This window comes from Lissotriton helveticus, chromosome 5_1, assembly GCF_964261635.1.
Source record: "Lissotriton helveticus chromosome 5_1, aLisHel1.1, whole genome shotgun sequence".
Classification (NCBI taxonomy): domain Eukaryota; kingdom Metazoa; phylum Chordata; class Amphibia; order Caudata; family Salamandridae; genus Lissotriton; species Lissotriton helveticus.
This window is the reverse complement of record NC_136065.1, coordinates 1,280,819,501-1,280,836,662: the sequence shown is the minus strand read 5'-3', so window position 1 is coordinate 1,280,836,662 and position 17,162 is coordinate 1,280,819,501. Positions and strand designations below refer to the sequence as shown.

At 48.0% G+C, this 17,162-nt stretch overlaps 1 protein-coding gene across 2 annotated transcripts in view; it reads left to right on the top strand.

Moving 5' to 3' along the window:
• Window positions 1-17,162, top strand: part of KDM5B (lysine demethylase 5B) — an 877,335-nt gene that overhangs the window by 220,258 nt on the left and 639,915 nt on the right. For both annotated transcript variants that reach the window (XM_078644101.1, XM_078644102.1), the window contains one exon: window positions 4,783-4,941. In XM_078644101.1, coding sequence (XP_078500227.1) covers window positions 4,783-4,941 — 159 coding nt within the window. The remainder of the gene's footprint in view (window positions 1-4,782; window positions 4,942-17,162) is intronic.

Sequence of the window (17,162 nt, the reverse complement as noted above, 5' to 3'; positions counted from 1 at the left end):
AAATTGAGTAAGAGACGTCTTAAAGTTGAAGAAGCGTTTACGCTCTCAGACATCCCCCGTCGTTTTCTGTACGCGAACGAGGGGGTACCTCCCCCGCGTCTCCCGCGTCTCCGTTGGAGCCCGTGAGCCCCGCTGCCTACCCACCTTATCCAAGATTTTCTTGCTGCCATGGACTGCCTTTTCAGGCCTCGGGCTCCAGCCGGCGCGTGTTCAGGCCATACGGTCCCGCCTGAGGGACCTCCTTTGCCTCCCGCTCTGCTACCAGCGCCGCAGGTGGCTCGGGCTTCGGCGCCATAAGGTTCTCCAGGGGCGGGTCTGGCGCTGCAGGGTCTATCGGCGGTGGCTCCGGCCCCGGCGCCCCCCATTGGCTCCATTCCCGGTGCCGCAATAGGTTCAGTTTGTACCACTTCCGCCCTTGCCCGGGTTTCTGGACAATTTGGCTCCGGGTTGGGACCCTAACTGTGATATGAAGCCATTCCTGGTGCCTTTTGACCATTTATATTCCCCTGTCCCTCCCCCGCCTGTGCCTCGGACAGTGGAGGAGGGGGACGACTGGGAGGTGTCTGAGGACCCTCTTGCACAGCAGTGCAAGTCGGAACAGGAGTGGGCAGAAGAGTTGGAGGATGCAGGTGGCCTTGACCTCTACTCTGAGCCTGGTTTCCTTTCTCCTCCTGCTGTGGCCATGGAGGAGGGTGCCACATACATTGGTGCTCCGTAGAGCAGCTGAGGCCCTTGACCTGCCTACGGTAACTCTAAAAACTAACCTCCTCTCTGAAGTCCTTCAGCCGGCGGCAGGCTCTATGGAGACTCTGCTACCGTGAGGCGTTAACGGATGTGTTAATGGGCTCCTGGTCTAGGCCGGCCACGGGGGTCCCTGTGGATAGTAACGTAGCCAGGCGTCATCGCCCGGCCCCGGGTGACATTGCCTTTTTAAAATTCCACCCAACTTCGGAGAGCCTGGTCATCAAAGCCTCCACCTCCCAAAGCGCATTCCCTACCGCCCCGCCAGATAAGGAATTAAGAAGCTGGAACAGTTTGGCAAGAAACTGTTTTCCTCTGCCAGCTTAGGGCTGCGGTCGGTGAACACTGCAAGTAGTAACTTGTGCAACAAGACTGTTGGTACGGTCAGCTGACTCCGTGTCTACCAGCAAAACCGTTCTCTAGGTTGATGGTGCAGATGGGAAAAACCTTATGCAGAGTTCTTTTTGGGCAAAAAACACTTTTACAAACCATTTGTTATGGAAGCATCGGTAACAGGATGGGGTGCTCACATGTAACATCTGTCCGTACAGGATCAGTGGGCCAAAAGAGAAAAGACTAGTCACATCAATGATATCCAATTGCCAGTAGTCCACCTAGCTCTTGAAGCTTTTCTTCCATCGCATATATAGTTTCCTAATTCAAACAGACAGCATCACTATGATTAACTTTCTATGCAAACAGTGAGGCAAAAAATCAAGGACACTCTCTAGAGACCCATTTGACTCTGAGCTCTAGGAAGATATCTGCCCGTGATACTAACCTTGTTGCAACAGGCAAAATCCAAAAGTGCTAAAGCTTTGGGTCCATGGTCCCAGGAGTTAGAGGGGAATGCTTTTTTAATAGATTGGTCAAAGATTTCTCTACGCCTTTCTGCTGATTCGGATTATTCAAATATAATGCTGAAATTGCAGAACACCCAATATTCGAGGCTTCTCATAGTGCCAGAATGGCAGGCAATAGTGCTACTCAAACCTCCTCTGTAGGAAAGGATCTCGTTTTAAATGATCGTCTAATCCTTCCTGCCCCCCCCCCCCCCCAAACATATATTTTGGGCTGCTGGTGGTTTTTCAACTGTATTGCACTGGGTCCTGCTTTCCAGGCACCAGTGCAAAGGATTTGTACAGTTGGCTAATAACTGATTGTCTCATTTAGTCCCTAGTATATGGTACGAGATGCACTCAGGGGCTAGTAAGTTAAATGTTTCTAATTGATTGCAGCACTTGATTGTGCCACCACTACAGTGACTAGATGAAAACAGGACTCTAGGCCTGCTATCGTAACGTGGTCGGGCAGCTTTAAACTACCAGCTCAACATGGCAAAATAATCCCATTTGCTGGGGCAGGACCTTCGTTTTGAATGTTAATAAGCCAACTAAGGCGAAGGCCTTCGTGGCCCTTCATGCGGGGTACTTAATATTAAGAAGGGCATGTCCCTTTTGTGTTTTCCGTGCACCAACCGTGAAAACACGTTATTGCTGTTTTCAATGTTGCCAGGCTGGTGGTCCCATTAGCTAACATGGAGTTTCACTAGCCTCAGCACCAAGACCTAACTTCCATTTGGGACCACCAAAAATATTACTCCAAGGTATCAAATTAATCTTTAGATTAAACCCAACTCATTGCTGAGATCGGATTTAAGGTAACGTAATAGAAAGGTGACTTTAGAAAGTCCTCACCTTGTTGGCCAAACCTCCGGAAGTCTTATCTGACTACAGCAGTTATCACCTGATACAACATGCTGCCTCCCTGCTAGCAAATTTAAAGATGTCCCAGGAACAGGTAACAAAGGCAACTGTTGGTGGGAGTAGGTGTGACCTACGCCAGGATGACTACCGGGCCTTGGCCACAAATTGCCCAGCTTCATAGAGGCTACTGCCTCAGTTAAGCAATGTTGATCATACCTTCACCTGCCCGCTCCTTTATTTAGGCAGGCAACCTTTTACAGAATCCGTTTTCCATGAGGAGTGGCTCCAGGGGACTTCTCAGTGCTCATCACAGGGGAAGGCGTCTTTTGCCATCTTGGATTTGGGTTCAGAGGATTGTTTGGTGGCTGAACCCCCTGAAAGTCATGTAAAGTGGGAAGGGTAACCTTGTGAAAATTGCCTCATTGGCTAGTGAGTCCTCCCACAAATACAAAAATGGCATAGAAGTGGCACCACAGACGCACAGTACTCTAATCACTCTGGACTTGAAAGAAGTCAGAAGGACTGCCAGCCTACTATCTGGAGCCAGCAAAGAGGTGCACCAAAGACTGGGCTGCTCCTGCTCCCAACAGGACTGTACATGCTGTGCGCACTCGTGGAAAAGAGCTGCACTTGTGCCAGGATGGAAGACCGGACTTCAAAGGCTAGGTGGCTAGCCCCCTGTTTAGCTTTGACTGGCAAAAGTTAAAGAGACCTACACTCAAGAGCCCAGCTGCTCAGAGGCACCTGCCAGATGCTGATCTCCTTGTTGGGTGGCAGTCTTGGCCGAGGTCACGAGGTGCCCTCTTGTCCTTGGGCCTCTGGTCCCCAAAATAAGATTTACTCACCTGTAAGGCCTTTAAAGAACCACTGAGACTGCTGTAACTGGGAGACAAATTGATCAGTGACAACTTGATCTGCAATGGGCTACCTTGGTGCATCATGGGAGATAGAGTCCTGAGGCCGGAGATTACCCCCTGAAGTTTGTGTATCCTAGGATGGCCCCAAGAAAACTTACATCATTTCTTATGTGGCTGTAGCATCTCAGCATTCTGCATCCCAGCACGTTTCCTTCCGTGAAGGACAGGTTTTGGCTGTTTCTACATTTCAAATGCTGTAATGTCGTTCTTGGATAATTACAAACATACAGCAGTCTACGTTTCGGAGAGTCTTGCCTTGGATGGGCCTTTCTGAAGGGTGCTGCATTTCATATGGACTTATGGATATTGGTACCCTGTGTATTTTTCTGTATGGACAAATATTGGGTTTGCATTTAATTTCCCTGGTCCTCACAGCAGGGAATTATTCTAACATTTATGACTTCAATTAAGTTCTTACGATACACTGAGGACTCAAAGTAATCTTTGTGGCCATTCACAGAGTCTCCATATAGCGGCCATCCTAAACCTCGTTCATATTGTGGGATTTAACCATACCTGGTCCAATGTTTACGTAGCTGAGCATAGACTATTGTGTTGTGTGGTTCTTTCTCTTTTTACCTTGCTCTCCCTTTTGACATCCACTCCCTCCTCCTCCAGACATTTGCCTATTACTCAACTTTCTTTCATTTTAGCTGTTTAATATTACTTTACTTCCTACACTGATTTTAATCTGTAAATTGTCAGAAAAATGCACTTTAAGCAAGTATTGGCGATTTTTCTTCCCGACAAGGTTACTGGGTCATTGGATAGCTTTAGGTCAGGCCTGTCCAGTGTGAATTTTAAGCGTTGTAGCAAACCTGATGATAATGAAAAATAAAATATTGCCACACGACTCTTTCGAAGATGGTTCTCTAATGTTTGGTGTGATTCTATGCTGATATTTATCATCCAGCCCTGCACAGGTTTCAGGTGGCTGGTTTCCATCCTCCCCTTCGCTTGATCTTCTGCCATACCTTGACCTTGTATATCACCTTCAATTTGTTACTTTGTATCTTCTTGACCTAGTTATGAAAGCGTGGTAAGACTTGGTAGTGCAGCCTTTTTTGTTTTGTCCATGTGGTAAACATGAAGATTACACCAGTCCAGTTGGATGAAGAAATCGCTGTAATGTTTTACTATTGTGACTTGTATTAATGTGATGTATATTGACCTCCGGCCATTACAACTTAGGTGCACCTGTTTAATGTGTATGGTAGGAAGGCATTTTCCTCTTTATTATTGAGTATCCAGGTTGTTAGAAGGCACATTTCTATGGTAGTTCTAGAGGCTATTTTTTCAGCAGTTTCTAAATTGAGTTGCTCAGATCCTCTACGCTTTTTCGAGTGAGCTAAATATTTTAGCAGTTAAACTTGTACCCCTGATCTTCCCTTTGTGAATAGCATTATGCTGTATTGCAGATCGATTTGTACGTGTGCCTGATTTGTGGCAGCGGGAACGATGAGGATCGTCTGTTGCTATGTGACGGCTGCGACGACAGTTACCACACATTCTGTCTGATACCACCACTTCAGGATGTTCCTAAGGGAGACTGGAGGTGCCCCAAATGTCTTGCTCAGGTAAAGAAATGAACACAGATGTGAATGTGCTTTGTTACTGCCCAGGCATACAGTATTGACTGTAGAACAGTTTGGCCATTGGGAGGGGAAAATTCAGCATGCATAGTTCTAGTATGTGTGTGAAAACCCAACGTTTTGCCCCACTGTGATGCTTGTTGGTTTTGTTTCATGGTCCAACATTTCAGCTGTGGACTCTTTATGTATAACCCCAAACAAATGGGAGCCCTAATTGTACAGTGAATACTTCACAGTATTGATATTCTGAAAAATTTAAGCCACACAGTAGGTTCTACATACCTCCTAAATGATTTGTCGATGTGGTTGTCGGAGCATGACCTGTTTATACAGGAATACAGCGGATCAGCTATCCCCTTGTGTTGCATTTGATGTGCCTGATTCAGTGGACAACTGCTTGCATTTACAACAATGGTAAACTGCTTAAAAAAAATGAAGTTGGGCATTAAGGCTGAGTAACTCCATTTTAGTCTATTTTTTTTCTTTCTTTTTTTAAATGTTTATTGATTTTCATCCAGTAAGGAAACATCAGCAAACATGTCTGACATCGCATTATGATCTATAGCAACAAAAGAATAAAGGTAAACAAGCCCCCCACCCCAGTCCCTCCCACCCGACCCAAGGCTGGTACCGATAGATGTCCAAAATGGCCCAAACATACATTTGGCTGAGTAACATCAAAGATTTAGAAACAGGTGTTCGAGGCATGTGGGCTGCTGAATTCATATCTGTGCATAGATCGCCGCCTAGTGTTGGGTCCAGATGATTGCACATTGTTGTCCTGGAAGAGTCTTCGAAGTATCACGAGATGGGTGGCTCTACAGTGCGCATGGGCATCCTCTCAATCCTCAGATTGGTTTTTTTCGCAATTGGGTTCGGATGTACTTTCCTTTACTCGAAGTTCGGAATCTTAAAGACACTTTCTAAAGGCCAAAAGGCCTTCGGTCTCGTCGGTATTGTTTCGAATCGGTGCCGACAGCTTTATCTACAGTTTATTCAACACAGGACGTCGATTCGGGCCGCGGGCCTTCTCGACGCCAAAGGGACCAGTCGTCGATGGAACGAAGTCCATTTAAAAAATGCCCTCTTTGTAATTCGAAATACCCACATATAGATAAACACCCTGTATGTAATAAGTGTTTATCTCCAGAACATAATGAATCCGACTGCCTAGCCTGTGCCCAATTTCGATCTAAAAAGACACTTCGGACTCGACGGGTCGCTAGGCTAACCATGCAGAAACCAGCGGCAGAGCCAGAAAACATCTTCAACGATGAAGGCAATCTCGTCGAAGCCCAAGAGTCGGATCAACAGTCGGATCAAGATTCGGAGCATGACTCCAACTACTATATCGACGAAGAAGAAGACGTCGTCGAGGTAGGAGACGACGAACAAGGGATCGGAGCTGTCGAAGACTACTCCAGTGATGAAACGGGGCCAGCCGTGAGTACGACACCCCGAACGTATACTTCTATGGTTCCACAGGCTCTGGTCGAGGCATCGCCAGAAGGCCCTAGCCAAGATCTCGAAACACATGCTATAGCCCCGCGACGCAGCTCGGCTAAGAATATTGGAAAAGAGCCATCGGATCAACGTACTCACAAATTCGTGATGTCGAAACTGAAAGTGATTGAACCAAAAACTAAACATCGACTTAACGGTCTTCGGACCAAACTATGTCGATCCATCGGAGTCGAACACAAGGGTCGTCGAGCCGAGGGCCAGCGCACCCATATCCACTCCAAAACAAAAGGTCGTCGAACCGACAAGATCGGCGCCGATAGCCGACAACACAAAAAAGGGACTCGATCCGAAGAAGGTTGTCGAACCCAAACAGAGTCGACAAACCAGTGGCTGTGCAACCGAAGACAATCGAGCCGAAGAAAGTCATCGAGCCGATACAAAAAACCATCGGTTCGAAACCACAGGTTACCAAGACGCAAAGCCAAAAAGGGACAATCGACTCGACAAAAAACGTCGAAACGATAAAAACTTCGGGTCCGAAGAAACAAGCACAACCTAAAAAGATTGTTGGAACACCGAGGGATCTCGGACCAATGAAGTTTGGCCTACCAACTTCCTCAAACAAAGGCGGTCGACCCAAAAACTGGTATCGAACCACAACCAGCTAAACCAAAAACAATGGCAAAAACGCCCAGAACTGCAGAGCAGGAGATCTTATATCCAGACCCCTCATCAGAAGAACAGTCAAAACTTTACATTGACCCTAGTTCTGGGAAACTCACACTCTACAAGAGAAAGACCAGACCAGAAACTGATAAACAGTCTTATGTCATCCCACTCAAAAAGAAAAGGGACTGTTCTACTTCACCTATTCTATTTGAGCCGATTAGGCCAACTAGGCCTGAACCATACACATATACACCCACACACTCAGATGAAGAAGTGGATGATGATTATAATGAAGAATACAATCACCCAGTAGACACTGACCAAGACAATCAAGGTCAACCATGGGTTGATCCAGTACATCCTGGTGACTCTCAACCAATTCCAGATACACCTGCATATCCTGCTAGGCCTTCTCCTACAGAGGATACAGCTGCTTTTAATGCACTAATAGAAAGGGCAGCCCTCTATCACAACGTGGAAATGCATGCAGACCCCATCGAGGAAGATTTCCTCTTTGACACCTTTGCCACATCAGAAAGAGCTGTAAAGACACTACCTATGTTAAAAGGGGTGCTTAAACATGCAGGTGACATATTTAAGCACACAACTAGGGCACGGGTCATTAACCCTAGAATAGAGAAAATACAGGCCAGCACCAGTAGACCCCACATATATTAAGGTACAACTGCCTTTGGATTCTTTAGTGGTATCTAATGCACGAAAACGTGCAAACTCCCAAACAACTGGAGAAGCACCACCTCCTGACAAAGAATCAAAGATCTTTGAAGCATCAGGGAAAAGGGTAGCTGCTTAAGCTGCTAACATATGGCGAATATCTAACACGCAAGCCCTGTTAGCTAGGTACGACAGGGCACACTATGACACCTTAGAGACACTTCTGGACACTTCTGAACCGTACAAAGAACAGGCTGAAGACCTAGTACAAGAGGGAAAGTTGATAACTAACGCCTCTATTAAATGTGCCCTAGACGTGGCAGAGACAGCGGCCAGATCTGTTAACACCAGTGTTATGCTCAGGAGACATGCGTGGCATCGCATTTCAGGTTTCAAAAATGAAGTCCAGTCTACTACTCTATTAAACCAGCCAATAAATCCAGACTATTTATTTGGTCCAGCAGTAGATACAATACTAAACAAAATGAAAAAAGACACTGAGGCGGCTAAGTCTATGGGAGCCTTACAGTCCCAACAACATAGAGGCTCCTTTCGTCGCTCCAATTACAGAGGTGCTGCAAGGGGTAACTCATCACAGCAGACCACAAACTACAAAGGGAATACGCAAACCACCTACAATAAAAACAATAGAGGTGGATACCGCGGCAATAACAACAAAGGCAGAGGACGAGGGAATAATACCACCAGATCCTCTACCAACACAAAACAGTGACTCCTTAGCGCTACCCCCAGACCATACAACACCGGTCGGGGGACGATTACAGCAGTTCCTACCAGTCTGGCAAAACATCACTACAGACAAATGGCTAAGGCAAATTATCCAGGATGGCTATTGCCTAGAGCTAACCTCCACACCACCCAACATACCACCAAGACACCGTCCTATGTCTGTAGAACACCTAAACTTATTGCAGCAAGAAGTCATCAGCATGCTGCAAAAAGGGGCAATAGAGTTGGTACGACTAGAACATCAAGGTACAGGGGTATACTCTCTAAATTTCCTCATCCCCAAAAAGGACGGGTCTCTCAGACCAATTTTAGACCTCAGACCCCTATATCAATACATTTTATCAGAGCATTTTCATATGCTCACTCTACAACAAGTCTTACCACTGCTGCAACAAGGAGACTTCCTTGCAACTTTGGACCTCAAAGACGCATACTTCCATATACCGATACATCCTGCTCACAGGAAGTATCTCAGGTTCACAATACTAAATCAACATTACCAATTCAAAGTCCTTCCATTTGGTGTAACAACAGCCCCGAGAGTGTTCACCAAATGCCCAGCGACAGTTGCTGCACATTTAAGAAGACAACATATTCACGTCTATCCATACCTGGACTGGCTAATACAAGCAAAGTCGGCCCAGCAATGTGCCAGCCACATGTCCCACACCATTCACCTACTGCACAGCCTAGGCTTCACGTTGAACTACCAAAAATCTCACCTTCAGCCATCCCATGTACAGCAGTACCTGGGGGCAACAATAAATACTCTGACAGCAAAAGCATACCCAAACGCTGCAAGAATAAACAGTATGCAGCTACTAATCCAAAAGTTCAAGCCCCAACACTCGCTCTCTGCCAGAGTGTTTATGCAACTCATAGGCATGATGGCTTCGTGCATCTTCACAGTCCCTCACGCCAGACTACACATGTGTCCGCTACAGGAGTGCTTAGCACGGCAGTGGAACCAGGCTCAAGGACAATTGAAAGACCTAGTGTTGGTGACCAGTCGTGCATACAATTCTCTGCATTGGTGGAATCCACAAAACCTTTGCAAGGGACGACTGTTCCAAGAGCCTGTACCACAAATAGTGTTGACAACGGACGCATCCCTGATAGGATGGGGAGCCTATGTCCTTCAGTACACAGTGCAGGGCCTATGGACAACATAACAAAAGAAAATGCACATCAACTTGCTAGAGATGATGGCAATTTTTCTGTCAATGAAAGCATTTAAAGTACATTTATGCAACAAAACTGTGTTGATCCGGACGGACAACATGACAGCAATGTACTACATACAGAAACAGGGAGGAACACACTCTCCATCGATCACATCTAGCACAAAGCATGTGGAAGTGGGCCATCCAAAGAAACATTTTTCTCATGACGGAACACCTCCCAGGCAAGGACAACCAAGTGGCGGATCTGCTCAGCAGACACAGCCAACAGATACACGAGTGGGAGATCATCCCACAGTGCTACAACCATACTTCCAACAGTGGGGACAACCAGAGATAGACCTGTTCGCCACAAGGGAAAACGCAAAATGCCAGTACTTTGCCGCCAGGTTTCCACATCCACATCCGCAGTCGCAGGGCAATGCGATATGGATGAACTGGTCAGGCAGATTTGCGTACGCTTTTCCCCCAGCACCGTTAATACCGCTAGTGGCACGCAAACTACGCCAGCATTCACTGACACTAATCCTGGTTGCTCCAACATGGGCGAGGCAACCATGGTACACAACGTTCCTAGAACTTTCCGTGGTGCCTCATCAAAGACTGCGGCCAACACCCACTCTCCTCACTCGGAGACATACAGCACCCAGATCCGCAACAACTGAACCTTGCAATCTGGCTCCTGAAGTCTTAGAGTTTGGGTACCTAAACTTACCTACTGACTGTATGAACATTATCAAGGAGGCAAGAAAACCTACCACCAGAGCTTGTTACGCTGCAAAGTGGAAGCGTTTTGTCATTTACTGTAATAACAATGACATAAACCCACTAGATGCTTCCAACGCAAAATATAATTTGCTCTCTTTTGCACCTACATCGTTGCAATCTAGCTTATTCATCTATAAGAATACACTTAGCTGCCATTGCAGCTTATCTTCAGAACAGACAGCATCTTTCGCTGTTCAGAGTACCTGCAATTAAAGCAGTCATGGAGGGACTCAAAAGAATAATCCCCCCAAAACACCCACCTTCACCTGTCTGGAACCTAAACATCGTTTTAACCAGACTAATGGGACCACCATTTGAGCCATTGCATTCATGTGAATTACAATTTTTGACATGGAAGGTGGCATTTCTAATAGCAATTACTCCACTTAGAAGAGTTAGCAAGCTACAAGCCCTAACTATTCAAGAGCCATTCTTCCAAATACATGCAAATAGGGTAGGTCTTAGAACAAACCCTAAATTCATGGCCAAAGTGGTATCCCATTTTCATATCAATCAGACAATAGAACTGCCAGTGTTCTTTCCTAATCCACAGTCGGTACCTGAAAGCGCTCTACACACATTAGATGTCAAGAGAGCACTTCTATAGTACATTGATAGAACTAAGGATTTTCGAAAGACTAAACAGTTGTTTGTTGCCTTTTCACCACAACACAAAGGCAACCCCATTTCAAAATCTGGGTTAGCCAGATGGATAGTTAAGTGCATTCAAATATGTTATCTTAAAGCAAAACGCACTTTAACAGTTCCCCCAAGAGCGCACTCTACACGCAAACTAGGGGCATCCATGGCTTTCCTAGGAAACATTCCTCTAGAGGAAATATGTAGAGCAGCCACATAGTCTACCATACATACTTTCAAAAAACACTATTGTGTAGATGTACATTCCAAACAGCAAGTAGGCTGTTCTAAAAACTCTGTTTCAGACTGCTGCAGCTGGCACAGGTAGCCACCGCTAAGGGAGAGACTGCTATACATTCTATGCACAGATATGAATTCAGCAGCCCACATGCCTCGAACGGAATATGCTACTTACCAGTATGCATCTGTTCTTGGCATGTAGGGCTGCTGACATTCATATCGCCCACCCTCCTCCCCGGTGCCTGTCGCAGCTGTAGCATTCTTTCTTACTTTCTTGCATGGACATCTCTTACTGTACCATACTCCATCTCTGCCACAATGGCGAAAAACAATCTGAGGATGGAGAGGATGCCCATGCGCACTGTAGTCCAGGGGAGGAGCCACCTATCTTGTGATACTTCGAAGACTCTTCCAGGACAACAATGTGCAATCATCCGGACCCAACACTAGGCAGCGATCTATGCACAGATATGAATGTCAGCAGCCCTACATGCCAAGAACAGATGCATACTGGTAAGTAGCATGTTCCATCCTGTGGCCAATTCGATATATCCAATGGGATGCCAGTGGCAATAACGGGGCATATAAATACGGCAGCTGAGCTCGATCTGCCAGCTGTCGCCAAGCCCACGCCGTACATTGCACAGGATTAATCTCAGTCCGGGGGCCACCTGTGTGACCCGACAGAGTCGCCGCCTGGACCGCCATTGGAAGTAACACGTCCGCCTCTATAGCCACGTGGGGCTGATAGCATTGCGGGTAGTGCAGTAATGAGTGAACTGAGCCTGAGCACACAGATAATACAGTCTGAAATCCGGAGCCTCGAAGGCCCCCCCCCATCTCCCCCTTCAAATGGCTACACCAGAAGGTCCCATCTACATCTTGACTTCTTCCCGCCCCAGACGAATGTCGATAGTACAGACTGGAGAGTTTTAAAAAATGCCACATTCAATTTAATAGGGATATTAATGAAGAAGTATAATAATTTGGGGAGAAAGGTCATCTTAACGACCGCCAGTCTATCTGCCAACAAAAGGGGCAGGTGTGCCCATCTTTCGGCCCTCTCCGTGATACTCGTGATCGCCCACCCATAGTTCTCCCAAATCACTACTTCCGGGTCCCTATGGATCCAGACTCCCAGAAACTTCACAGGGTTTGAAGTCCAAGTCAACGGAAATTCCAGCGCAATCTCCTTCATGTGTGCCGTAAGAGGGAAGACCATTGATTTCGACCAATTAATCCCCAAACCGGAGAAGCGCTCCAATTTGATATATTCCCTAAGCAACTCAGGCAGGTGTACCTCGGGGTCGCGCACTTAGAGCAACATGTCGTCCGCATATAGTGACACCACCAGTGGACGCTGTCGGAACCGCAACGCAGCTGCACCATGCAATTGCCGAAGTTTGCAGTCGAGAGGTTCAAGGGCGAGCGAAAAGAGTATGAGTGACAGCGGGCATCCCTGACAGGTACCACCCCGATCGGGATCTGCGAAGATACCCACCGATTCACGCGCACCTTGGCAACAGGATCGTCATAGAGCACCCTGATCCATTTTAGGAAAAACTGAGGGAGACCCATCCGGAGCAGAACCGTAAACATATAAGGCTATTGTAAGGAATCAAAGTCTTTTGCTGCATCTAAAAGTACAGCAACAGCCTGGAAGTCAGGGTAAAAATAATGTAAAGTGGAGAAAATAGTGCAGAGATTATGTGTAGTGGAGCGCGCCGTGACAAATCTAGACTGGTCGACTAGGACCTGCAGGGGAACCAATGGCTGCAACAGAGTTGTGATCATCTTAGCAAGAATTTTTGCATCGATATTTATTATTGAAAGTGGCCGGTATGATTCGCATATATTCAGGGACTTGTCAGGTTTCAACAGTGTGAATATTAAGGCCTCCGGAAGGGTCGGGGGCAACTTCCCTGTGTCGTACGCTTCCGCGAAGACTTCCAGTAGGCGTGGGGCCAGTTCAGACACGTATGCCTTATAGAATTTGCTAGGCAGTCCGTCCATTCCGGCTACCTTGCATGTTGGAAGGGACATGATGGCCATTTTAACGTCCTTATCAAATAGCAGCACTAGATATTCCCTGTGCGTGTTGGAGAGCCAGCCCAGTGCTACGTCGTCCAGGTATGCACCAATCTCCTCAGGAGAGATATCATGTTTGGCAGTATATAACCTGGTATAGAATTGCACAATTGTCTCGCTGATTTCGGGAGTGGAGTAGTGAGGTACACCGTCTGGGTCTAGCTTTTCCTCAATGTGTTCCTGGGTTCTAGGCGCGGCTAATCTCTGCGTCAAAGATCTACTCCGGCGCCTTCCCTCCCCATAGTAGCGAGCTATCTTACGACGGACACAGTGAAGCAGCTCTTCATTTCGTCATGTTCAGTGATGAGGAACCGTATATCTGCCAATGTTTTCGGGGATGGATTGACCGCCTATTCCTGCATGAGTGTGGAGATATCGGATGCCAGCTTTTTAATTCGGCACCTGATATCTTGCAGCACTCCCGCCTGCGCACCAATGCACACTCTTCGAATAGTCACCTTAAAGGCCTCCCAGAGCACCCCTGCACTATCGACCGTGCCCTCATTTTCACGAAAATAGTTGCCTATCGCCTCCGTAACAGTCTGTTTAAAGACCGGGTCAGCCAACTCCGTGGGCTGCAAATGCCACGAATAAAGGTGGATGTTCGCACGTGGGAACCTGCAGATCCAATGTTACCGGGGAATGGTCCGACAATGTTCGCGCCTCGTGCTTCACCCCATCACCCACAAGCAGGCAGTCTCAGAAAGGAGCCAAAAGTCCAAACAAGACCAGGACCCATGTACTGTGGATATGAACGTGCTTTCCCTGCTGTCTGGATGACGGCACCTCCACACATCGTAGAGGTTTCCTGCATCACAGATTCCCTGCAATGCCTCTGAAGCCTGCTTAAGGCGCGTCTCACCACTACCTGTTCTATCTAACTGTGAATCCATACACACATTGAAGTCGCCGCCCCAAATGATCGCTGCAGGAGGAAATTCAGAAATCCTACGCCACAGATCTGAGTAGAATGATGGGTCATCCGTATTCGGGCCGTACACATTCACAAGCAACAAACTCGTACCACCCAAACGGCCATGAAGGAGCACCACTCTCCCTTGCTCATCTGTCTCCTCCCGAAGCACGGTGAATGGGACACCCTTTTCAACTAGCACCAATATCCCCCTAGAATAAGAGGAGTAGGAAGATGCTACCCGAATGCCCACCCAGCCTGCTTCCATACCTCTAGCCGATTCCACTGTAAGGTGGGTCCCCTGCAGCAGTGCCACTTGCACTCCCATACGATCTAAATAGGCAAAGACAGACCTATTCTTTTTTGGGGAGTTCAGCCCTCGCACGTTCCAGGTGAGAAAACGAACGGCATTATGCACACTCATCAGTGTTCAATAAGGTAGCCAGGTGTTCCACAGTGACGTCATACATTCCAGGCCAAACCATTGCAAGCATATAACCAAAGGACCAATTGCATAGTACATTTCCATCTCCGTTTTCCCTTCCCCACCACAGTACCCCCCCCCCCCCAACCGCCCATCCCCCCATCCCCCCACCCACTTCAGCACCCCCAACTCGCCAAAGCCATCCCAACTGTTAGAATTGGGGGTCTCTGGTTGGCGCAAGTATTCACTTGTGACAAGCAGGGACCCTCTCCTCTACGTCAGGGCGAAGGATGGCCCCTTAGAATTACCCTTGCTCACCCTCTAGGTGCGTGGCGTGAGCAGCCAAGGCTATTCTTAAGGCGTTATTCAGTTAAACATTTGTAATACACACACAGTAAAATATACCAATCCCCCCACAAATGGACACCAGGCTGTGAATATATAAAAATACGTTCCTTTATGTAAAAATATATATGCAGGTAAGACTCATCACAAGACCAATAATAACGATTTTTAATTAGGCCACAAGATTGTAAATAGGCAAGCGTTTCTCAATTTACTTCAAGAACAGTTCTCTTAGTTCCAATCCTCTAATCTTCCTTTTTGGGGAAGTTCTGTGAAAGTCAGACCAGTCTTAGTCCTTCTGTGCGCTTCGTAGTGCTTCTGCGCCTTCAGCGCGGGTGAGATCGGGACGCTCTAACACGGCTCATGCATCCCGCGTGAGCACCCGTATGCGGCGTACACTTCGGCCAGAGAGAAGAGGAGCGTACCGCTGTGAGTCTCGGGGCGAGGCACACAGGTCTCTCTTGAACAGGGAAGTGCCCCGGTCACTCTTTCCTATGCGGTGTGCTACCAGCAGGGAGGCGGGTAATCGGGGAGGCCCGGCGTACCAGGGTGGGAACGCTCAGTCTACTCACGGTTGCAGAAGCGGAAGCGGCTGGTGTAAAATGGGGAAATCAAACGTTGCGGGGCCCTAGCCCGGTGTAGATCTTCACGAAGGCTTCGCTTCCTTCGGGGTGTGGACGAGTCGGCACGGACAGTGCGACACGTTCAGGTCAGGGGTGCCGTTGGATCTTGTGGCATCAGCGGGTGCAGGCACACAGGCAGGCGCGGCCCTCGACCCCGAGTAAGACGGTACGGGGGTCTCCACAAAGGGAGCGGCACGGCCTGCAAACACTCTGGGACAATGAAGCGGGGACGGCAGGGCACGGTCAGTGCGGGATGCGGGTCCCGGCGTAGATCACGATCTCCAAAGCAATTCCGGCGGGAGGGGCGAGAGCGCTTCAGCGCGCTCCTAATGACAGGCGGGGGCAGAGGAGCAGGCAGCCTAGCCCGGGGACAGAGAGCGACTCCGAACGGAGCGAGGCTCTCACGGGTGAAAAGGCAGGCGAGCTCCCGAGTGCCACAGCCCTAGGAGGGGGCGATGAGGGGCGCAGTCTTACTCCGGCGGGAGGCACACACGGCTCGATGATCAGAGACGAGCAAAGGCACCAAGAACCCACTAGTCCTGGGGTTCAGATCAGGGGGCAAGCTCAGACCAGCCCTTGGAGACTGTTTCAAAGCACAAGTCTGCAAAGTCTTTTCAAAGTCTTCTCCTCTCCTTCCTCAGCAAGGCAAGGAGCAGGCCAGTCCTTCCAGCGTCTTCTTCTCCTTCTAGTTGGGCAGAGGTTCTTTGTGGGAAGATTCTGATATACAAGGAGCAGGGCTCCTACTTTTATACAGCATTTCTTTTGTCTTTTCAGGCCAGGGGGGCCTTTGCATAACTTCATTCAGTCTCTGAGCACTTATTTATTTATTCAAAGTTTTATATAGCGCGAACAAGATCCTTACAGATATCAGAGCGCTTCACACGGAGAGAGGGCAGTAGGGGTGAACAGAGATAGTGGGAGCAGTATAATAGTCACAAAACATGGTAGGATAATAATAACATACATAAAACATATCAAAATACAATCAGGTAAACAAAATAATATAGGACGGCACAAGTCATTGATCCCACAACCTAGGTGTTCAGGTACACCTTGGGTGCGTGGATGGCTTATACCAATGCCCTAGTATAGAGAGAACACTGAGTGGGGGCATCGGGAGAGTGAATCAGTAAACCAAGTGTAACATATATTGGTCGGTAGTGTCTTGTTGGGTGTACTTCTGGCTTCTGCTTTCAGTGTGAGGGGCAGGCACATCAGACGCTCCACAGGAGGTGGAGCCAGCATTGTGTGGACAGGGGCAGCCAGGAGTACCTTGATGACAGTGCTTCTCCCTTCCTGGGCAAGGTGCCGGCTGAGTCATCAGTCGCTCCCCAGGGGGCGGAGCCAGCATTGTGGTGGCAGAGCACAGCCCTATTAAGAGTCCAGGAGCACTGCTACCTCCCACTAAGGTGTAATCCTTGCATTCA